The 25500-nt window shown below is 35.3% G+C and overlaps 1 protein-coding gene across 3 annotated transcripts in view; it reads left to right on the top strand.

Annotated features, from left to right (window-relative positions):
• EHF (ETS homologous factor) overlaps window positions 1-25500 on the top strand; it is a 39779-nt gene that overhangs the window by 2275 nt on the left and 12004 nt on the right. The window contains exons 2-6 of one of the 3 annotated variants that reach the window (XM_034417356.3): window positions 17627-17726; window positions 19215-19460; window positions 20856-20915; window positions 24234-24302; window positions 24403-24471. In XM_034417356.3, the coding sequence (XP_034273247.1) occupies window positions 17630-17726; window positions 19215-19460; window positions 20856-20915; window positions 24234-24302; window positions 24403-24471 (541 nt within the window). In that variant the 5' untranslated portion in view covers window positions 17627-17629. Of the gene's footprint in view, window positions 1-17626; window positions 17727-19211; window positions 19461-20855; window positions 20916-24233; window positions 24303-24402; window positions 24472-25500 lie in introns of all 3 variants that reach the window. The other 2 variants (XM_034417353.3, XM_034417357.3) reach the window with 2 other exon arrangements.

Genomic DNA, 25500 nt, shown 5'->3' with positions numbered 1-25500 from the left:
TGGATTTAGGAAGCTGATCAGATGGTGATAGTCTACCTAATTTTCTTGCATATGCTATAATTTTTATATACAGAAAGTGGCAGTATAATATTGTGACATGAGAAATCCATTTAGTTGTTTGTAAAATGTTGCAATTGAGGACATGCAGTGAGGTTTTCTATTTTTGCAATTTACTTAGTCCAAGGGATTATACAAATCTGTAAAAAGGCCATTAATACAGACAGACAGACAGACAGACAGACAGACAGACAGACGACAGATGACAGACAGATACAGACAGAGTAATTGTCCTTCTTGCATTAATTCATCATTCCTTCAAAGAGATTCAGAGGGTATCTAAGCTATGTTTGTATACAAATCCCTTAAAAGAACTTCAATTTGAGATCTTCCAAGTGAACTAGAATTTGAATTTTCCATACACAGATGTAATCTGTTATCTATTAACCTATTAGAATTTATTTCAATTGACTGAGCACGGTAGATGAAAATAACTTACGGTAGATGACAATAATTTAGGTTCAGTGGAAGAATTGAGTCCTATTATAGATTTTTCTTCTGAGTAATCATTTCTAGCATTGCACTGAAAAACAATATTCTCAATTATTATGAAAACCAATGTGATTAAACTGATTTGTAGCGTTGAGACTTAACCTATGATATCTGTGTATCTCGATAGTCTTACCAATGCACAAAAATTTGGTTAAATTAGTTTTCTTATTCTTTGTAATTGAGGATGAACTCCACCTGAACTTTCTTTTTTACAAAGAATTGACTTCTCTGTGGGAATTCACACAGGGTACTGGATCATAGAACACATAATTATTTTAAGATGAATTATATCTCTACTTCCCAACAAACATAGCTTTCTCTAACTAGTCAATTTGTGTAGTCAGCATTTAAAGGCACAAAGTAAACAACATTAAATTAGATATAGAAGTTGACATTATACACCAACAGATGTTAACTATGCTAATAATAGCTTCATTACCAACTAGAATTCTTTTAAAATGAAAGCACTTGCCTATATGAATACAAGACATGTCTTAAAACTCCTTATTTTATCAAGTTTGTATTGAATTCTATCCTCCTGGAATATGAAACAGCATAGTTACAATAAATATGGATTGGAGATTTTTTCACTTCCAAAACTTCCAGTCTAGCTTAATGTCAATGTATCCCACTCTTTGTGCAAACCTCTCTCTTTTGATTTTATCCATGAAATGAATACAGTCACTATTTTGTAGGAATGGAAGGGATTTATATTTTGGGGTCAAGAGTATGGCAGCATTTGAAGATCTAAAGGCTACAATGATGAAATATATCATAGGCATACATCTGTCATGGGTGGGGGGAATCCAACATATAGTAGCTTCATATACATAGAAAAAAAGATATGTAATTTAACAACTTTTCAATCTGAATTGGAATACTTGGGACCTCATTTCAGTCTTAGAGTATTCTATTAAACTAGAAATCCTATGGAAAGATAAAGAGATACACAACTAGGCACTATAAAATGAAACTGATTAATACATTAAAACATGGCAGGTGTTTTCCCAGTTCGCTGAATATCATGGGGTTTTGGTCATTTTACTTCTGAAATGTTATAGGAAGCTGTTATAATCTCATGAAATTTCATGGGAAAACACTGAAATCTCACAGGATTTTATGCGAACATCAAAAAAACTGATGGGATTTTGTGATTCACAAATTATTGTGGCTATTTATTAATTACTAAATTGAACTCTTGATTGTACTGATGTTTGGCACCTGTGGAAAAATATCTGTCTGTTGTAGTCTACAGTGCACACTACATGTGTTGATATGTGTTGATGGTCTGATTCAACATATAGCAATTTGTTTTCTGAAATGTATGATTTTCCTAGATAATTCTCAGTCGTTGTTTTATTACAGCATTTAAATAAGACATCTATTGTCTTACCCTATGTTTGTCTGATTTGACATAAAAATTAAACAATAGTTCAGTTATAGCTCTTAATATGTCATAATAGTGATACATACTCTAGTTTGAAGAAAGAAGAGGAATCTTAACTATATTATTAAGTATTTTGTAAAAGTACTGGAAGCCCTAATGAAGTAAAATTTGATAATAATTAATAGCTATAAAAGAAACCTAGGCAAACCTGGTATATGTATGAATATAATTGAAATAATACTGTGATATATTATACTAAGTACAGTAAGTAAATGATCCCATAACTAAATCCCAATATCGTACAAAATATAGAACACTTAGGTTACATATTTGTTTATCAGTCTTACTAGACAGAACATATTAAAAATAAAATTAGCAAATGTAGACAACTTGGGTTCTCTATATTAATATTCTATAATATCATAAAGACAGAGCATTTTCACATGACAGAGCATTCAATGTGCTATTTAGGAACTATTTAAGAGTTGCCTGACAAACAAGGGTGGGTTCTACTTACCTTTACTACCGGTTCGCAATGGGACTGCGCACACGTGCGTACTTTTGCGCATGCACAGAAACTTCCAGATGATGTCCAGGTCAGTGGGCGGAGCCTCCCGCCGGTTTTACTACTGGTTCTTGCAAACTGGTCTGAACCGGGGACAACCCACTACTGCTGCCAAATTATGCAAGTACCAAGTTCCCAACTCATATGTAACAAGGCTTCTTGTTGGTTCTGCACAGTATCCAGATCTACAGAGCATGCTGTTGAAGAACAAAGGAAAAATCTGTTCCATTGATTAATGCCATTCTACTAAGGGAATGACACCACTGGTTTTATATATAGCCTAAAAATGTGTTTTTAATATAAGCATAGGAGTACTGCAACTTAATTTATGTGTAATCTCTAGCTACAACAAAGTTATAACTAAGAACTTTTCAAAGTTACATTATCAATGATAATGTATGTGTCTCAATATAATAGCAGAAGCTTATCATAACATACTTACAATTAGAACTTTCTATTTGGGAAAATAAGTACATGAAAGCTACTGATAACATAAGAAAATTCATAGGCACAAACCTCGTTAACCAGAAAGAAACATTTAAATTGAAAAACGTTTGTAAGACATAAGACAATGATAATAGCAATATATATATAATAAAATTAGGATTAACACTGTAGACTACAGTATTAATTATAAAGTGGAAATAAAGTTTATAATAAGGTGGAAATACAGCTATAATCTGTAAAATGCTCAGAGATGGGCAGTATCTAAATTGGATAGATAGATAAATGGATAGATAGATAGATGGATAGAGATAGATAGATAGATAGATAGATAGATAGATAGATAGATAGATAGATAGATGATAGATAGATAGATAGATAGATAGATAGATAGATAGATAGATAGAGATAGATAGATAGATAGATAGATAGATAGATAGATAGATAGATAGATAGATAGATAATTAGGTTCTAAATAACTCTTCTACTATAAGCTAGAAGACATTCCCAAATTCTGTTCTATCTGTAGTGCAAGAGACAAGAAATATTCTCCAGGTTTAGTGTTTGGGCCGTTTAACATTTTAGTGAGAAATTATTTCAGTTATTAGGAAAACATTATTACTCATGATAGGATAGTTGATAGATAGACTGGTTTCTCAGTAATCCAACAAAGAAACCAAGAAATCTGGGTAAAGGATGGCCTGTGAGATTTGTTCCCCAGCAGAGAATTCAAATTGTATGCTTATATGGTCAAGTATCAACTTGTTTTATTTTTTCTTTTGTTTTAGCAAATTTTCATCAGTTTAATTCAAACATTCTTTTATGTTAGGGTTTCATTTCATTGCCTTTGAGGGAGTATCTAATTTAGAACACTGTAGCATTACTCTTTCGTGTTATGGAAAAATCAGCCAAGATGTTGTGGTTAGAAGAGCTGGTACACCCAACATAATTATCTCCAAATTTGTCTTAATGGGTTTTGACCAAATATATTATTATTATACATATTATTGTGGTACAATTGCACAAAATTTCATTAATAAAAGCAGGTGGACAGATGTAGTACTGCCTAATTGATATTTTAATACTTTCTCTTCTTCTTAAGTTTTCTTTGCAATGATAAGTTTTTAATTACGTTAAAAATGACTGCTGTTTGGCAGAATTGCAATGTAACATATAAAATACCTGAGGAACAGAATTTGGTGAGAAAATCAAAGGATTTTGGTGTGTGCCTGTTGTGCAATCTTTGAAAGTTTTATTTATTTTTTTTGTCTCTGCTAGGAGAGTATTTTCTTCTGCTGTTTAGGCTGGTTATAATTATTATAGTGCGAATGTGGTGGGTTTTGTTATAATTATACATTCTGGATGTATAGAATGTTGTCATCAATGCAATGACATACTGTAGCTGCAGTCATAGCCTGTTTCAGACACTGACCTCCTGTCAAATGAATTTTATGGAAAGGATGCTATTATGGGCATGTTCTCTTTATTTGTAGCTGTATCTAAAGCAAGAATGGATAGTTGAAACGAAGAGCACTTCTTTTTAAAGCATATTTATTCTGTGTATGGCAATTGTATTCCAAGACAGATCAGGGTGAGGCATTTTCTGGATTTCCTATGGCAATGGCTTTGAATCTGTAATTGTTGCTGTTTCCTTTCTTGTACTCAGACATGTTTGTTATCTGTCACATAACAAAAGAATCTTTGGTATGATCCATAAATTTACTGCTGGTGCTCCTGGATTTGCTTGATAATGATATAGCTGGGGTTTGAACCTACACAACTAGTGATACCAGAATTTTGGAATTTAAACTCACAGGTGCTTTTGGTAGTAACAACTTTAGCCCTGGAAGCTAAAATGTGCAACTGCCATTTTGGTTCCTTATTTATATAATTTAAGGAAATAAGGATGAAGGGTTGGTTCTGATTTCTTCTCTAATTATTCCTTGATGCATTTTCATGCCGAGATATGTAAGATGAGAACATCGAGAAGGTTGATGTTTTGAAAATATTTTTAAGTGGAAATGTGTTTGTTATTTATTCTAACTTCATATGAACTCATGAAAGCCCGTTAAACTGTTATACATCAGCAACCAAAAAGCAGGCTGACATATTGAAAAATTAGCTATGTGATTCCATGTCCCTATGATCTTTTAATAGTGGGAATTTAATAATTAATCTTATTCTGAGTTATAAGGGAGACCAACGAATGCAAAATAGACATAAGTCTCTGTAGTTTTAACCTAGCTTACTCCTGATTCAGTGCATATTTGATTGTATTCTTAAGGTCTGAATTCAAACATTGAGATAGACCCATTTGTGAATTCTGACCTGAAAGTGAAACCACTTTATTTTCTCATGTTCTGCTTCATTTATTTTTCAGCGCCAATACTCATTGTTAAAGATCTGTAGACACAACTATTTAAGGCAAATGCTTTTTTGTAGCTGGGGAATTGGGGAGGTGATTTAAAATGCCACAATTAACTTACATTGTCATCACTTTTGTCATGTCCTTCCTAATGATTCTGCAAAATTGTTATACAGCAAAAGAGAAATTGTAAAGAAAATTTGCTTACATTTGTTTTATAATACAATCCCTCTTTAGAGATACTAAATATTGTATTTGTTCTGTCATAAACTGCTTCTTCATTTTTTGGTTGTATGGAAAAGTACATCAAGTACTACGATCTCACAGGGCCCTCATCTTCCAAAAGCAATGAAATTTTGCTACTGATGTAAAAACATTCCTATGAGCATTTAAAAGGAAAAACATCAGTGACGGAATGAGTACAGTTTTAGATATGCATCCTTTTCTTTGCTTTTTTGACTTTCAAATAATTTAGCAAGTCAAAAGTGGGTCTAAGCTCAACTCTGATAAGATGAATATATCAAATTTAAACAGCAGGTGCAATAATGATGATAATGATAATGATAATGATAATGATAATGATAATAATAATAATAATAATAATAATAATAATAATAATAATAATAATAATGATAATGTTGCCAACTCAAATAAAATTACTTGGAAGATACTAACAAGGTAAAAGAAAGCCATGCCAACAATCAAATTAACATTTCTGTTTATGGTACGTTTTTCTTGACAACTTGTTTCCAGTCTTTTGATATATAAATGCTCTATTGTACTGCTGAATCCATCTTACTTTTGGTAAGCCTGCCAACAGCTTTACACAATAGGCAGGGGAGCTGTTTTCTGCTGCTACAGCAGCAAGAGAAAAGCAATTTAGGTTGAGAAACGTTGCTTTCAGCAGCTGATTAAGCAATCCATTTTTCCTTTGGCTGCTAAGAGAAAAAGGCATTCACTTAACTCCTATTAATTTCTGAATTTCCTTTGGATCAAACCTGTGGCTTTTAAGGATCCTTTTCTTTAGGATGGTGTTTCCCTGGCCATTCACATGAGAACAAGTGAATAAAGATTACTAATTGGAATAGAACTGGAAGGGATCTTAGAGATCTTCTAGTCCAACCCCCCCCCCCCCCCCCCGTTCAAGCAGGAGTTCCTATACCCTTTCAGATACGTAGCTGTCCAGTCTTTTCTTTAAAACCTCCAGTGCTGAAGCACCTACAACTTCAGAAGGCAAGCTGTTCCATTGCTTAATTGTTCTCTCACTGTTAAGACATTTCTCCTTAGTTTTAGGTTGCTTCTCTCTTTGATTAGTTTTTATTCATTGTTTCTTGTCTTGCCTTCTTTGTGGCAGCCCTTCAAATACTGAAATAGTACTATCATGTCACTCCTAGTCCTCCTTTTGTCTAGAGTGATCATACCCAATTCCTGCAACAGTTCTTCATATGTTTTTGTCTCCAGGCCCTTAATCATCTTAGTTGCTCTTCTTTGCACTTTTTCCAAGGTCTCAACATCTTTTTCTTAATGTGGTGACCAAAACTGGACGCAGTATTCCAGGTGTGGTCTTACTAAGGATTTATAAAGTGGTACTAATACTTCATGTGATTTTGATTCTATGGTTGTTTATACAACCAAGGATTGTATTAGCTTTTTTTGGCTGTTGCCACACACTGCTGGCTCATGTTTAAGTGATCGTTCACTAGGACTCCAAGGTTCCTCTCACAGTTATTCTCTTCCTATCACCTGGCTGGGAAGCATTGAATTAATGTTCTCAGAAATTTTATTTCATGTACACTTTTGGTTGTCTGGTATATTTCCAATATACCTTGCTCTTCAGAAGAGCACCATGTACTGCACTTAAGATAGGATGATAGGTTTCTCTGGTGCCTGTACTAATTTGTAAGGTAGGGCTGGGTTTTCATCCAACAAAAGAAAGCCATAAAGAGCATATTGCAATTGCACTTTTCCATTTTAAAATATTTGAATGCTATTTTCAAAAGCATTATATTTTGTCCTGAATTCTATATAATATTTGTGGCAGACAAGGAAAAACATTGCCATTATCTTCAAGTTATCTAACTCCAGCCATCTGAAATAAGATAACTAATTCACAGTCTGCTTTCGAAGTTCTTTGGTGGATTACCAGATTAAGTGGGAAAGGACGAGTTTAATACCAGAGAGATCAGCACCATTAACTTCTATGGAGCTTCTTCCTTGTTCAAAATAGGTTCAGAATACATCAAGGCAGCACAGCAAGTCAAACAAAAATCAAACAAAATAGGAGTTCAGAATCATGAATTTGAATATATTACTATTTGAATTGGAAGGAAACCTCCCTATAGGGCAAAATTTTAGTCAAGAGCAGGCAAGTGTATATACTTTTATAAATGTGATCTGGATCAGAATCTCAATGGGGGACAAAGGGCTGAAACCTCCTTACCACCTTGATCCTAATCCACATCATGCTTCCCATGACTTGTCTTTTTCTTAGAAAAATGCAGGCCTTTGCTAATTGCAAGAGTGGTAACATGTATAGGCCCGGCTCAAGACTTCTCTGACCATTCCATTATACTACACTGCTCATTAAGTAGAGAAAACTCCCTGCAAATTATTGCTAATTCTAAGCCTAAATGTCTTTTAGTGGACATCAAGTGGGATTAAGTATCTTTTAGTGGCCATCAAGTTCAACAGCCAAGTTCATCCTCAGTAATTAACTTGATGAAATCTTTTGGGGTGTTTGTCTCTGTTGGCTATCAGTTCACTAAAAAGGATGATCCCAAAAAAGCTTTTAACAGAAAGAGTAAGTCCTTTTCCTTTGTTATCCCCATCACTTCAAAAATCTCCATACAGGTGCCTAAACTGTTTTGTTTTTGAGTTAAAAGTAGCTAAGAGAGTAACTGAAGGTGGGAACTCCCTAAATTTATAAATGGGCATTATGAACTAAACTGTGTAATTGTCTTTGTTTTTCTTACAATTATTAACAAAGAGTAGATCATTTCCATTCATACTTGGGTTTTTTTAAATTTTTAAATTAATTTCTACTTCCTGCTGCAACTTTCCACCTATGCAGCTTCCCATCTATGCCACATTGTCTGCCCTTCTGGTGTGACATAAGGATGGGTGGGACAGCTCATAGAAATTAAGATCTGTCCCATCAAGTGTTACAGTTAAAATTATAGGATTTAAAGAAAATTAAACATGAAAAGGTGAAAATTACTGCAAGCTATAGAAGACAGAAATATTTTCAGGATGACAGGTAAATTTAATTAGAATATTGATGTTCTGTATATCTTCCCATGATTCCACCTTTATTATCTAATCTTTATGATTAAAGTAGATTTTTCAGCCCTTATTTCTACCTCTTATAGCTCTTTCCAAGCCAAAAAGAACACACTGATTCCTTTCCAATCTTTTGCTTCCTATTTGCTATGTCTGCTTTGGCTTTTTTCTCCCTATGAATTACATCTCACAGCACTGAGCAGTGGCTCAGTGGCTAAGATGCTGAGCTTGTCGATCGAAAGGTTGGCAGTTCAGCAGTTCGAATCCCTAGTGCTGCGTAACAGGGTGAGCTCCTGTTACTTGTTCCAGCTTCTGCCAACCTAGCATTCAAAAGCACGTCAAAAATGCAAGTAGAAAAATAGGGACCACCTTTGGTGGGAAGGTAACAGCGTTCCATGCGCCTTTGGAGTTGAGTCATGCCAGCCACATGACCACGGAGACGTCTTCGGACAGCTCTGGCTTTTTGGCTTTGAAACGGAGATGAGCACTGCCCCCTAGAGTCGGGAATGGCTAGCATATATGTGTGAGGGGAACCTTTACCTTTACTTACATCTCACAATTCTTTTCTTAGTTACTGTCCATAATGTTTTCTTTTATGCTGAGCTCTCATAAGCTCCAAGTGCAAGAGCTTGTGTTTCTGCATGAAAAGGACTGAGAATCAGGAAATGAATCTCCCGTTCATTGATCTTAATAGTCTAGAACAAAATAGTCAGAGATTCTATCATCATTCTTAAGCATTCTGTGACCTATGTACTTCATCTTTTGCTTAATTAATGAAACTTTGAGTCTGACCGATACCTATTTAGGAGTAGCCTCTTCAGTTTTCAGACTTTGTTTTATTTAGGAATTGTAATTCTAATCATCACCACCAATATCTAAGTGAGTTGAATCAATTTATTTTCAACATATTTTTTATATATTAAGCCTGTTATGTTGAAATCTGCCATCCTTTTTTTCTGAGATGTTCATCTTTGGGTAATAATGTTCTCCCTAGGATTTTTAAGAATTTGTTTAAAATTCACTTAGTGTTTTTAAACTTATTTTACTATTGGAGATTTCAAAATGTTCATCTGCAGCCATTTATGGTTTCTGTTGTGCATGTTTTTTGTTATTCTAAAACTTTTATGGCTACCCATGAAAGTTTGAAGAAGCCAAAGGAAAGAATCTCATGGGAAACTGGAAGCTAGGGAAGATAAGTCTTCTGAAGAGATGATTATAGTGTACTTTGAAAAAAAAAAACAGGACATTCAGATACATTGCTCTTGTGAATGTGCCAATCTCCTCCCATTTTGCTTTTTTTTTTTATTGGCATGGTACTAGGAGTATTTATTTTTACATGGAACTATTCAAATGTTTGAATTAGTTTTAAGTATCCAGGATGCATTTAGTATAAGCAGAAGTTGCAGGAAGCCAACATTATAAATATTATTTATATTTTAGAACTTACTCTATTTTATTATAAAATGTTGCTTTATTTATTTGTTGCAATTACTTTCGTTGTATTGCCCATCTACTAACCCAAGAAAAATAAGTTTAAAATGCTATGTTAGATGCTATGTGCTAAATTGGGATATGTAATGTGACCACAGGCAAACCTCCTTCGCACCTGCCCAGCTGCTACCCCACCCTCCTGTATTTATATTTTAATTAAAATACTTATAAATTGAAATGACATTATTTATAATTTATTAATTTAAATGAAGTCAAAGGGCAAGCCAACTTCAGCACGATCTTTATTTACAAGAACAATTCTGAGACTTACTCTTAGGCATGCTTAGAAAAAATAATGCCAGGCATCTTCAGGTATTTTGCTGGTAAAACTTTTTGCTGGTAAAAAAAGTTGGACTGCAATAGTGGAGAGCTGGAGAACCAAAGGGGAATTGGGTAACAAGGTCACCAGTTTGTATTCCAGTAAACAAGTGTTATGAGTAATCATCCCCACTACCATGGCAGCCATTTCTGTGCATTTACTTGCAGCCCAAAGGAATGTCTGAAAGAAATTATACATCCCTATGGGAGAGGTGGATAGGAAACACCTACCTGCTGTATTGTTGACTGCTCCATTTTAAACCTTCCTTTCTTTTCTCCTGGGCACATCACCCAGAGGAGACCACCTCAATCGTTCTCAGTCTGCACATAGGTGTATGCCACACATTGCATCCAGATGGCCCCATTGCTAAGAGGCTGGAAAAAATTCCAAAGCCATGCTTAGCATGCTTTCTCTACGTTGAGAGACTAGAAAATCCCTGTCTCTCAGAGAAACTACAGTGTCATGTAAGAATTCCAAACATGTAAAGATTGCCAGGGATGCTTAATTAGTAGCACAGGTCAGGAATAGTAGAGAGCTCTTGGAAGATTCAAGATCCTACAGATTCAAGAAAGCTAGTCTTTCAGGATAATTATTTTTATCCATGTTTACATTTTTAATTCTACTTTCTTCGTCTTCTTCTGTTGTTTTATTGGGTACAGGTATACACATTGCTACATGAGCTGCACTAGATGCCAGTTTGCTTTCGGGTTTAATTCAAGGTGTGGTTATCATCTTTAAAGCCCTTCATGGCATGGAACCAGATTATCTGAGGAATCATCTCATCCTGAGTGCACTGACTTTCCCCACCCCATCAAGTAGAAAGGGCAATGGATTCTGCTAGTTAAAGTATTTTGACTAGCAGGAGCTAGGAAGAGAGCTTCCCCTGCTCTTTGGAATATTTTACCCCCACAGATGAAGTGAGCCATTAATCTTCTGGGCTTTCAGAAAACTCTTAAGACCTGGTGGCTCAGCAGACTGATAGCATTGTGATTAACACTAGCTGTCTGCAATTACTGTAAGTTCGAATCTCACCAGGCTCAAGTTTGACTCAGCCTTCCATCCTTTCTAAGGTAGGTAAATTGAGGACCCAGTTTGTGGGGGCAATAAGCTGACTTTGTATAAATATACAAAAGTATGAAGCCTATTGCTTAACACATTGTAAGCCGCCCTGAGTCTCCAGAGAAGGGCGGCATATAAATCAAATTAAAAAAAAAAAAAGACCTGGCTCTGCTAATTAGAATGGGAGTCTAAGAACGTTAGGTAACCTGGAGGGGGCTGATGGCTTGAGGACACTGTTTCGGTTTTAACTCTTTAGCCTCGTTAACTTCTTAAATTTGGTGGGTTTTTTTACTTTTAACTTGTACATTTTAACCTTGCTTTTTAACTCTGTTTTTATTTGTGCTTTTAGTCTTGTTTTTGTATTATTTTACGATGTTGTTTTTAAGCCACCCTGAGTCAGTTTGGTGAGAATAACAGTGTAAAAATTTGATAAGTAAACAATTAAATGAATGAACAAATAAATAAACATTTTTTTGTTAAGTGCCATGCTTCTGTTTCCTCTAAACAACCCTAGGAACATTTATTTCAGACAAAAATCTAACGAAAAGCTAAATCAGAGCCCGAAGGTTATATTTTACAGTTTATATAAAACTGTTTCTATATTAAAAAAAGCAGATTTTATAAAAGCTAAAGTCAAACTAAGCAAAGGAGGGCCAACCCTACAGCGCAAAGTTATGAAATTCATGGCCTGAAAACTGCTTGTGGCATGCATAACAATGTGTTATATCTATGTATGTGTTTTTGTGTGTACTCTGTATTTGTGTGTATGAATTCAATTTTTTGAGTAAATTAAAATTATACAGGAAGATGGCATAGCACATGCATCTTGACTCAACAACATCTTCACTTCAGCATGCTAACAACAACTAGGGACAAGTGGTGAAGATCCTAGCATTCTATCAGAAATTACAGGATTATGATCTAATGAAAGGAAGTATTAGACTAGATGCTTTTCTAGACAAAGGTCAAGGGAACAATTATCCCAGCCTTGTCGATTCCATGATTCGATATTATAATATATTCCTTCAATAAGCATGATGATAAATTGCGCCAGAGTAAAGGAAACTAAGATTAACCAGGAATATGGCAAAGGGACAAGGATTTCCAACCCTGATTTTTTCCCCATAACTCAGTGTATATAGATTCAGAGAAGAATTTTAGAAATGGATTTATCCATTGCCTAGCTATACAAATTTTCCTTTGCCAGAAAGGATTTGTTTACGTTTTCCGCAGAGACAGGCACTTATTAATAAAACATTAAATCTGGCACTGGGACAAGGGCCCTATATTGTCAACAGCACTGAACACTATAAATATTCCCGTGTTGATTTATTTGACTTATAGTCTGCATTTATACCTCTAAGATGTGTTCTTCTGCTTTGTAAGCTAAAGACATCCTCCCTCTCCTAAACAAAATAAAACCTGAGCTGAATAAGTCATTTCAAACATTTTTGTCTCACTTCCAATGAGTCTTGTATTGCATGTTTTCCTAATTTGGTGATCTTTTGTTCAAAGGGAAAAGAAATATAAATGTTTATTTTGCATGCCGAAGTTTTGAAAAAAAAAACCCTACCCTCATCTTTAGGGTAGAGCAGGGGTGTCAAACATGTGTCGTCATGGTGGCATCATGTGACGTATCGGGACTTTTTCCCCCTTTACTAAACCCGGCGTGGGCATGGCCAGCACATGACACATCCAGCTTGCAGGCCGTGACTTTGACAGCTCTGGGGTAGAGTGTGTGCTAAACTAGTAAATGCTATAATTTTTTCATAAGAGCCACGATGGTGCAGTGGTTAGAATGTAGTATTTCAGGCTACTTCTGCTGACTGCCAGTTGCCTGCAATTTAGCAGTTTGAATCTCACCAGGCTCTAGGTTTACTCAGTCTTCCATCCTTCAGAGGTGGGTAAAATGAGGAGCCATATCGTTGAGGGCAATATGCCAACTCTGTAAACCGCTTAGAGAGGGCTGTAAAGCACTGTGAAGCCAGTGGTGGGTTGCTCCTGGTTCTGTCTGGTTCTTTAGAACCGGTAGCAAAAGCAGCGGGAGGCTCGTCCTGCCCGGACGTCATAATTGACGATCTGCACATGCGCGCTCCCATTGTGAACCGGTAGTAAAGGTAAGTAGAACCCACCCCTGTGTGAAGCAGTATATAAGTCTAAGTGCCTTGGTAGTACAGTGGTCTAAAGCACCCTGTTATTAAGACCAGCTGCCTGCAATTACTGCAGGTTCGAATCTCACCAGGCTCAAGGTTGACTCAGCCTTCCAACCTTTCTAAGGTAGGTAAATTGAGGACCCAGTTGTGGGGGCAATAAGCTGACTTTGTATAAATATACAAAAAGAATGAAGGCTATTGCTTAGCACATTGTAAGCCGCCCTGAGTCTCCGGAGAAGGGCGGCATATAAATCAAATTTTTTTTAAAAAGTGCTATTGCTATATGGTTTGATAGTTGCCCCACACCTTTATAACAGGATCCATAAAGTCAAAGACATTTAGTGCTGTTCCTTGTGTTCAGCAAAACTCAGTGTGAATCCAGGCCACTGACTATTTGTCAAAGATATAAATATAAAATCCTGGCTCTTACCTACAATCAGCCTATTAGGAAGTCAACCTTGATGTGTTTTTTTCCCCTTCCATGTCTCAGAAGTCATGTTTTCTCACCTGTGTCAATTCAAGGAGTGCTGTCTAGTTTCCCTGCTTTCCCTCTGGTTTCATTGTAGACAAATTTGCCTCATCCTCCCATTCTTCACAGCTTTTTTTTTTTTTAAGTTCATCCTTGGAGGGGGAAAACCTGTTTTGGGTTGTTTGCTTTTGTTGTTTTTTAACAAGTTTACTGATAGAACAAGAAAACAATGGACATGTCATATTTTTTTCACTGAGATAAAAGGAAAGGGTGAACCGCTCTTGCCTTGACTTTTTAATATTTTCATTGATTGCTACCAACTACCTTCCATTGAAGACCTGTATAAAGAGGGCTGTGAAAATATTTACAGACCCCTCACATCCTGGGCATAAACTGTTTCAACTCCTACCCTCAAAACGATGCTATAGAGCACTGCACTCCAGAACAACTAGACACAAGAACATTTTTTCCCGAACGCCATCACTATGCTAAACAAATAATTCCCTCAACACTGTCAAACTATGTACTAAGTCTGCACTACTATTAATCTTCTCATCTTCTCATGTTCCCATCAGCTATCTCTTTCCACATAAGACTGTAACTTTGTTGCTTGTATCCATACGATTTATATTGATATTGTTTCCTGATTGCTTATTTGTACCCTATGACTATCATTAAGTGTTGTACCTTATGATTCTTGATGAACGTATCTTTTCTTTATGTACACTGAGAGCATATGCAGCAAGACAAATTCCTTGTGTGTCCAATCACACTTGCCAATAAAAAATTCTATTCTATTCTATTGATAGAATAATGGGACCATGAAATGATGAGCTGTCTTTTCTTCATTTTAATCATGGGAAGTGGTTCTGCCACTTTCCCCTTCTACACCAAATAACAAGAAAAAAGGATAAAACCAGGGCATTTTCTTGATCATTAAAGGCCAGGTCAAGAAAGATCCATTGAGGCTCTTATGAAAAAATTATAGCATTTGCTAGTTTAGCACATACTCTACCCCAGAGCTGTCAAAATCGCGGTCTACTACTACTTTTTATTGTAGTAAAAGAGAATATCAAAATTGTGAAAGCTGGTGCAAATTTCTCTCTATCCCATCTGATATTAAATAAAATCAAGGTGGGGTTATTTTTAGGTTCTTTCTCATGCTGTTTTCTTTTAAGATGGCTACATTTCCAGCTGGTTTAAACATTGCAGTCCAGGAACTTAGGGCTTAGCTAATGACAAGATCTTAGTTAAAAGACCTTTCATTTGGTGGTGCAAAAAGATAAACTGAGACAATCCTTCTTTTAAAGTTTCTTGGAATGATTTCTGCTTTAAGAAAAAGTTTCAGTATAATAAAGCTAGGAATCCTGGCGTGGCAAGCTAAGCTGAATATCTTTTATCAAAATAAGAGCTCTGGTTTCAGATAAACAGACTTTTTGATAAGTATGCCAATATGTTCCGGAGTTCTAACTTTCTGTAACTTTTGTAGTGGGAGAGGGGTAATAGTTATCTGCTGGGAAAATTATTTTCAAGCTTCAGTGATAATTTGATATTTCTTAACGTCAAATGTTATTTTTAATAGCAGTACAATTTCATACAAAGTATTAAAGCCAGGGCTTGCCCAAGAAATTTTGCTGCTTGAAATACCAACTTAAATCATTGTGCAGAATGTGCTAAAGGAATGTGACATATGGAATAGAAAAAATCGCAAAGCATCTTTCTCAATCTCTGTTGGCAATAATTTGTTGGCCTTTCATTTTACTGGCTGTCTAAGGCAGCAATTTTACATTACTTAATGGGAGGATTAGTAGTGACTAAAGGAAATAGTCATATTTTAGGAAGCTGATTGAAATGGCATGGAAAAATATGGAGCCATAGCATCTTGAATGCACGTGCATGCACATGAATATACATGCATGTGCACGCACACATTACATAGGTAGTGTCTAGTGATTACAAAATCCCATTTCAGCCCATTCATTGACTTGGAAAATAGTCTAACCTTCCAATCAACCTTGGGTTTGAACCAGGAAGTTTATCTTCAACTTGAGAGCAAATTCAAGTCTTAACTCAGAAATCATAATCTTTTTTTGATTGTAATTGGGAAGAAATAGCAGTATCTTCATTTTTTTTCATACAATTGGATGAATGATAGTTCTTTTTTAGAGGATGAAGTATGATAATGCTTACACCCTTAAAATGGTTACATACATTTTTAAACCATGATTGCTGACAATGGTGTCTTTATTTCTTGTTGGAATGAGATGAAATGTTTAACTTTTTCCCTTTTATGACAATGAAAGTTATTAGATTTAAAACAAACCTTGCTTTTTGTTCAGGGCCAACCAAATATGTAATTTATTTTTTATTCTTTATTTTGGTAGGAAATTGTTGTAGAACATATTATAGTTGTTAAATAAGGAAACTGCATCTTTTGAGAAAAATAGCAGCAGTAAGAGAAATCAATTTTTTGGGGAAGGAAAAAAGTGATTTAGTTCCCTGTCCAATGTTGCATGTGTAAGTTGCAGGTTCTGAGTAATTTGAAAATATTCAGGAGATTTGATGAAGTGAGTTAGTTGTGATAAATTACAACTCAAACCTTCAAAATGTCTCGTGTTGGCAAGGGAAAATCACTTTAGGTAGAATGTTCTGGAAAATTAAATGGCAGAAGCCTGGGAACATCCAGCATTTTTCTAGCCCTGTAACTTCCCATGGACTCCAATAAAATTAATCCTGGATGAGCAAATTAGGAAGCAGAACGGAGTTTTGGATTAAACCTTCACAAAACTGACAGTGATCAGAAATAGACATTATCCTGGATATAGACTTCTTGAAAGTGGAACATAACTTGTGGGATGATGGGCCTATCTAGAACAATGCAAAGGATGAAACTACAAAGGGATGGGAGAAAATGGCAAATGTTAGCTTTCTCTCCTTCTCCAGAGGGTGATTCAAATTTTGTCTGAGCTTACTTTTTATTTCTTGTTTTGATAATATGACAATATTAAGAACTTATATTCAAGAGCTTCAACTAATGAATACCGTCTGCTGGCCAAATGCAACATAGTCCCAATATTTCTCAAGCGGCATATAAATCCATGGAAGTATTTTATGTAAATTATATATTTCTTAAAATTATTTTTGTATCATTTGCCTTAATGGGAATGTCCAATAACATTACTTGTGTTTTACCATTCACCATTATGTTTTATACTTTTATATGTTGTTTTTTACTTTCGGGAAGCAAACAAAAAAAGAAGCACATTTCCTCTGCTATTTGTTTTTGATTCATTCCTTCATTCTTTATGGGTGTGTGTGTGTTGTAATAACTTGTCTTGTGTCTGTGAAAATGAAATGTAACCATGTTTTGCTATCCACTGGGGGTGGGGTGGGGGTGTTCATCCATAAAGGAATTTTAATAATGTGTAACTTTAATAAAGGGTAACTTTTGACAGATATTTGGCTTTGCTTGTTTTGATGGGATATTCTTGGCAATTGTGGGGTGAAAAAAGTTCAAGTTAAGTGAGCTGTTTGGTGCATTTACAGATCATGATTTTAGAAGGAACTGGCAGAATGAGTCTTAATACCGTCACAAGTCTTCTTCATGAACAGTCGACCTGGACAGAAGGATATCCCACATGTAATGGTAGGAAGTATTCACCAGTGGTGATCTATGAATAGGTTTGAGAACTATACAACTTTCTCTTGTCCTTGTGCTATTTGCAAAGCATGCATTTTATTTTGATAAAAGTGAAACTCATTATATGATTGCAATCTTATGTTATCAACATGGAATACAGTCCAATTACTGTAAACTAAAATTTGAGTGAATGCAATGAATAATTGAATGCAATTATTTTCCCATTCTTCCATATTTTTTTCCCATTTAAAGTATTAAAGCAAAAGAGCAATTGCTTTCTGCAAAGTGTAATATTATCAGTAGCATCTATGAGGCAACTCCACCCAAATAGACAACACATTCTAATCTAAGTTTGAAATCTGGAAAGCGCATCATTTCAACTTGAAATTCTCGATCCCAATTCTTGCTGTGCTGAGCTAATGTTAACTGCTTCTCATTGGCAATGAAACTAACATTGCCACCGATGGCCAGAAGTAATTTTGGGTGAGGTAGAAACCTTTTCATTTGGCACTTGACTGAAGTACCCATTAAACTTGCTTTTAAATAAATCACAGTCATATAACTAGCTCATCAAAAATGTTTTTCTCATTACTGAATTTAAAATAAGCACTTATTTCTGAATATGGAAATAGAGTAATGGAGGTGTTCTGAGTCCATAAAGGTGATATAATTTAAAGCACTAAAATATAGATAATTGTAAATCCCAAGATTAGAATTCTGTATGCTGATGCACATGCTGACTTCATTTTGCCCACCAACTGCATTCTTTTAAATATAGGAATAAACATATCATAGTCATAGCTAATTTTCTTAATGAACTCTTAATGAGATTATTGTAATGTGATCTACATGAGGCTGCTTTTTGAGGATGCCTCCAAATTGTAATTACTTCTGAATTCATAATCATAGTCAATATCATTAAATATTACCTAGGTTGGTGTTAGACTGCATGAATTTCTGATTTTGATATCATGTCATTGGTTTCCATTTATTTTCTGGAAACTAAGATTACTAATCTGAACATAGACTGCATAAAGACTATTTAACTATTCATACCTGATATTTTTTCCTTGAAAATCCTGCTATGGGTTTTCCATTGAGTATATAAAAGTAGTCTAATCCTCTTCATCAGTGTCAATGAGGGTTTTTCCCCAAAAAATTAGTTTTCTATTCTGTTATAGAATTTAGCTGCTGTTTGGAAGGGTAGGAGCCAAAGTTCTAGATTTACATTTTAATTCCTAAAGATGTTTGCTTTTTATTGGCTCTGCTTTCTGCTGCTTAATTTATTGTAACACCTTTACATTGATTACATTGATATCACTTTGATTATTTTCATTATTTATCATTGTCTGTATTATGACTTTTTAAGTGTTGAGGATTTTTTTCAATAATTTAATCCATCAATAAAAATGAAGCATTATTCACTTTTACCAATATTATTCATGGATAGTGAAATGTTTTCTTTAGTGATTAATGCATCTTTCCCTGCAGCAGCATCAAGCAGTTTTTTTGGAACACAGTGGCATGAAATACATCCTCAGTATTGGACAAAGTATCAGGTCTGGGAATGGCTCCAACATCTTTTGGACACCAACCAGCTTGATGCCAACTGTATCCCATTCCAGGAATTTGACATCAGTGGAGATCATCTGTGTAGCATGACTTTGCAAGATTTCACCCGGGCAGCTGGCTCTGCTGGACAACTTCTTTACAACAACCTCCATCATCTAAAGTGGAATGGTAAATCCTTTCACTAAAATATTATAGTATTATAGTATTATAATATTATAATATTATAGTACTAATAGATTACAATTCTGATCAAATTTGGCCAACGGGATCAATAATAAAAGATGATGCAAATTGATTTAGTTATGAATAGAAGCTTAGGCTGGGAAAACAAGATTTAGACACAATATATAAAATTTGTTCAAAATGTATTCCTTGCATTCAGAAATCATTAAGAGGTAAAAGGAAAGAGAAACTTCATAATAAATATCCTGCTCAACTCATTTGTCACTGAACAAATCTGAATCTACTATATAAAACCTTGATCTAAAAATTTGAACATTATCTTCTACGTATGGTGAAATAGAAATAATATTTCTGGTGGCATCTCTTTCTTTTTGTGATTAAAGATATCTATTTCTTAATATGGCTGAGGATCAAAACAGTTTGTTCCAAGGCTTAATGCAACTAATTAAGCATTGCTATGCAGCATATCCAGGTCTCAGATACCATACAGACAATGTCTCTGAAAAATAATTTACTTCCAGTAATTTACAAAATGTTCCCATAGTCCAATAGGAAGTTTTGAAAAATATCATACAGAACATTTCAATCAGGCTTTCAGGATCAGATCTTTATGCCAGATATATAATATTCAAATCATATAGTATACAAACACTTTGGGATTGAAGTGCAAACCTATATCAGTATATTTTTCTTAATTAAACTCCAGAGAGAATGGGACTGCAAGTTTTTTTTAAAAAAATAGATTTAGTTCAGTGCAAAAATTTGGAATCCCGAGAACATAGGTACTCTCACAAAATGGCTGCAATGCTTATTAAATCCACAAGCACTAAATAATACATGAGTAGGGCATTCAGGGGTCTTTAATCTGTATTATCTCAAGTCAACTTTTCCCCCTGGTTTTAGCGGTGTCTCAAGCAATCTTAGAAGCATATTATAAATATGAACTTTTTAAAAACTTAAAAATACTTTAATTTTTTTTCAGTCAGGACAAGATACTTGGCACACACTAAAGACTGTCTGTAATGCATTATTGTTAGCGAACACTATGTTATCGTCACCATTATTGTTGATTAATACCAAAGTATGCCTTCCCTATATTAAAACTGTGTGGCTTCTTTGCTTCAGTCAACCTGATTCTTTAAATAATATTTAATAAGAAGAAAATCTGCTAGTGTTGCTTGTGAATTGCTACTTCATATAATCAGAAGCAAGGCTAGCATGAGAATACCTATTTTTTTTTGTTATTCTGATATATTATTTATGTAGCTCTAAATGGCATTGCGTCCTATTGTTAATATGATCCAGCTGTTCTGGGGATGTATGATTGAAATTCCACCTTTTTTTAATAATTGTATTGCATATTACATTCATTTCTGTCAGGTCAGTGTGGAAGTGAAGTGTATCCATCACACAATGTCATTGTCAAAACAGAACAAACAGGTGGGTGATATCTACATTATTTCTGTTCTGAACAATTGCAAACCAGGCAAGAACAAGAAGAATGATTATTTAGAACCAAATAACTCATATTCTAACCATAAACTAACAGGCAATTCTAGGAAGAGGGATGGTAGATAAGCCCATGTACATGTTAAAAGAATTATTTTTTAATAATTATAACATTACTAACATTACATTAGCCATTTAAATTCATTGATTTCATAGGTAATGTTTTAGGTCAATATAACCTATATAATCTAATATTGGGTGAAATATTATTTTCAATATTAAACTGAAAAGTATTTTTTTTTAAAAAAATATGATCCATAGCTATTGAGCTATTTGGAAATTCCTAACAATACAGTGTGTAACATCAGTTTATTTTACAAGTCTTTTTCCCCATTTCATAGTAATTCAGATTTTTCACAAGTGACCACAAGGGAATCTCCTTCTTTCCTTCCTTCTCAAGCTAGAGGTCTTGAGTTTCATTTCAGATGTCAACCTTCAAAGAATTAAATAATACCTGATGAAAGAGATTTTTCTCCACTTGTGACCCCTGAGAGCTACTACATCAAAATAGGCACTGTTCTATTACACTATAATATTAATAAATAATATTAATAATATTGTTATAATATTATAATAACTATAATATTAATAATATTATATGCAGAAAGCTATAAGAAATTTCCGGGGATTCATGTTGATAAATAAAGATAATATGGTATTGGCAACCTAGAAAATAAGGTTTCTCAATTGCCAATGTAATATAATAGAACCAACAATAGAAGATATATACTTTTAAAATATGTTCAAGTAGACAGATCCAAACCTAACCATCAAGAAATATTTCTTAATTATCCGACTCTTCTGTTTTTAATGGGATTGCTCTGGTAATAAGAGGTAAATTAATGGAGAAATATAGAAAGATTCTAAGTAAAAGGTCACACCATCCAGATCCCCACATATTATATAAAGAACCTACAATAATTTCTAAGTAATTGCAGATTATTTCCCATATCCCTTAAAAAATATTTTTTCCCAGTATAGGGGAATTTTTTTTTTAGCATTTGTTGATTTCAGTTCCACGAATCTGAGATTATTTTATTCATTCATCCATTAGATTTATATCCCACTTTTTTTCCAAGAGGTCAAATGATCCCCACTTTTATCTCACAGAATTATCCCCACAACAATAATTCTGTGAGATAGATTAAGGATCTATTGGGGAGAAATTAATGACTGATCCAAAATCACCCACTTAGCTTCCATGGCTGAAGCCTAACTTGAATGACACACCTGACTTTGAATTTCCTCAGTGTCTTGCCCAGTGGTGGGTTGCTACCGGTTCACCCTGGATTCAGATGAACCAGTAGCGGCAGCTGCGGGAGGCTCCACCCACCCACCTGGACGCTTCTGTGCATGCGCGAACCGGTAGCAAACTAAATTGAAACCCACTACTGGTCTTGCCCCTCAAATTATTTTTTTGCATTATCAAATAAAATGGTCTAAAATGGTCTAAAGCACCCTGTTATTAAGACCAGCTGCCTGTAATTACTGCAGGTTCAAATCTCGCCAGGCTCAAGGTTGACTCAGCCTTCCATCCTTTCTAAGGTGGGTAAATTGAGGACCCAGTTGTGGGGGCAATAAGCTGACTTTGTATAAAATATACAAAAGGATGAAGGCTATTGCTTAGCGCATTGTAAGCCGCCCTGAGTTTCCGGAGAAGGGCGGCATATAAATCAAATTTAAAAAAAAAAACACCATGTAACAGTGTGAATCCTTTGGAGGTGTCTTACACTAAGCTGAATGCTACTGCAATATTTTTGTACCATGCAGAATAGCAACAACATTTCTCCCCAATCCAACCTGGGTGAGTCTTTTTTATTTTTAGAAAGAAAAGAAAACAAACAAAGAGTGGGCCAGGCATCTAAACTACAAGAGGGTATGTTGCAAGGACATAGGTTTGGGATGCCCAAACACGTAGCTAGTAAGCAGAAGATTGACTAAATTCCTATTTCATAAGTTTTAAGCTGGCAAAGCACAAAGGTTTAGCATTCATGATTCATTTCCAGGTGTAATCACATATTCAATACTTTAAAAGATAAATAGATCCCCAAACTTGCACTTGGAAATGGAAACAAAAACAAGGTTAACATCTTCTAAAAAAGGGACAAGTGTTTGTACAGAAGGACTAATCTCTGGCAACAATACCCAGATGTTGCTCATCTGTGTGTTCTATAGGTCAAAAGATAAATTTAGAACAATTGTGAAACCTTTATTTTTGTTTCCCGTTTCCTACAATAATATGTTTATTCCTTGCTAGACTCGAAGATTATCAGGTTATGATTTTAGAAAAAAAAAGGAGCAAATTTATACCATGTGATTGCAGTTTAATATAGCCATAGTTATCTATGTCCCTCTCTGTCTTCCCAATGACTACAAAAGTTAGATGCAGAATTGAAGAAATGTGTTTAAACAGAAATAACAAAAACAGGGTAGTTCGCCGCATACAGGATTCCTTGCTGCCTTACCAAGGTAGCAATTACAAAATCAGAACTTTTTAGAGATCCAAGAGCAGTTTCCAACTTTTGAGGCTTGTAGCCACAGTAAAAATAATAATAATAAAAAAAACAATAACACATGAACAGAAGTATGAGGCATCCAAAGAAAGAAGGAAAGGCTTTATGAAAATATTGTTTAAATGACAATTGTTGAAACTTGAGAAGCTGCAGGAGCTTAAAGGATGGAGTGCAGGCTTAAAAATGGGGTCAGGTGAGTGCCATGTTTGGAGCAGGACCAACGAAGAGTGAGCCAAACAATGACTCATCAGCCTTTTGCCGTCTTACTCACCCACAACAGAGGCAACCTCAGCATACACCAGCTGTAAATGCAGCCCTTATCTTGGTGCAGCCCTTACAGCAAATTCAAAATTCCCAAGATACTGGCAGCTTTAAAGCTTGATACCATTCTTAGCAGGTTGGAAGCTATGCTAACAGTGAAGACCGCAATGGGCTTACTTTCAACCTGCTCAGGAATGGTGCCATGCTTTAAAGGTGTTAGCACCTCTGCTCCTGAAAAAAGCAAAACAGTTTCCAATGTCCCATTGCACATCCTTGGAGATGAAAATGTCCAATTTTTGGACCATGAAGACTATTCAGTATGCCTTCTTGTACTTAGTAAAATAATCTGGTACTTTTGTATGCATTATCTCTCTTGGAAATTTAATTTTTCTGTTCTGAATATGGAATATTTTTTGTAGCTAACTAGGAGTATTATCAGTATTGATTTTTGCTCTGTTCTTTTTTTGTGCATAAGATCCATCTCTAATGACATCTTGGAAAGAAGACAATTATTTCTACGAGAGTGGATATGGTGGCACAGTAGGTAACTACCTTAAGAACTTCATATATTTTTAAGCAACTCTGGAAATTACTTTGAAAAAAAATATTTTCTTACATTAATTTTTTTCTTCCTAAATCCTCAGAACTAGTGGACAGCAAAGCCTACTGTCGAGCACAGATTTCTGTCAACGCTAGTGGTCACCAACCTATAGGTAAGTAGGTTTAACATTTCATAATCTAGGCCTGATGTCAAGGTTAGGTCAAATATCTAAACCATATTCTATGTTACTATACACTTTGGGTGGTCTCTTTACTATAGACGTGCAGGCACTTATAGATTTTGTTTGTATAGATACACATGATTGGACATGCTTAGCAAGTGCTTTCGTACTTATTGAACCACATCATGTCTGTGCTAGCTGTTACCACATAAACTCAAGGTTGAAAAATGATGCAGTTCCTTTAATTTACTAATTAGCAGCTCAGAAATGCTGCTCTTATGCAAATCCTGAAGTACGTTATTGAAGTGTACTCTGTGTACATATATATTTTGCTTTGATCCAAGGAATAGAATCAGCTAAATAACAAAATTAGAACTTCTAGATCAGGGGTGTCAAACTCAAGGCCCGGGGCCCAGATCTGACCCACGGGGGCTTAGATCTGGCCCATGGGGACGCCCTGGAAACAATGAAGGATTGGCTCACAGTGCCTCTACCAGTGAAAATGGAACTCGGAAGGGCTGCATGCAGCCCTCCCAAGCTCCGATTTTGCTGACAGAGGGTTGCAGGAGGCCATCACAGCTGAAAAGAGAGCTCAGGAGGCCATTTTCTCTGGCATAGTGCTCAGGCCACCACAGGTGCCCCCGACATGAGTGACGTTAAGCTGGCCACACCCATCCTGGCCATGCCTGCTCTGGCCCCCCAAGGTCAAACACAACCCTGATGTGGCCCTCAATGAAATCGAGTTTGACACCCCTGTTCTAGATCAATTCATCTTACCTAACAGTAAGTCTCTAAACACTTAGCTGTAAGTCAGCAAGTACTGAAGAATTTGTTAGACTATTGGACTAAAGCTTTTCTTTCTTTCCCTCTGATACAAAGAAATTTGCAAGAAACTCATGCTGATGGCACATAAGACAATCAAGCTGTTCTCCTTCTGGCTACTCTGCAGCCTTGACTACTTGTTTTCAGTCTGTAAAGATATGAATCAACCACCACATGCTTTGGCTGAGACCTGTGGTG

The sequence above is a fragment of the Pantherophis guttatus genome, chromosome 1 (genome assembly GCF_059756535.1).
Source record: "Pantherophis guttatus breed Tessera chromosome 1, ASM5975653v1, whole genome shotgun sequence".
In the NCBI taxonomy this organism is placed as follows: domain Eukaryota; kingdom Metazoa; phylum Chordata; class Lepidosauria; order Squamata; family Colubridae; genus Pantherophis; species Pantherophis guttatus.
This window is presented reverse-complemented; position numbering and strand designations above follow the sequence as displayed.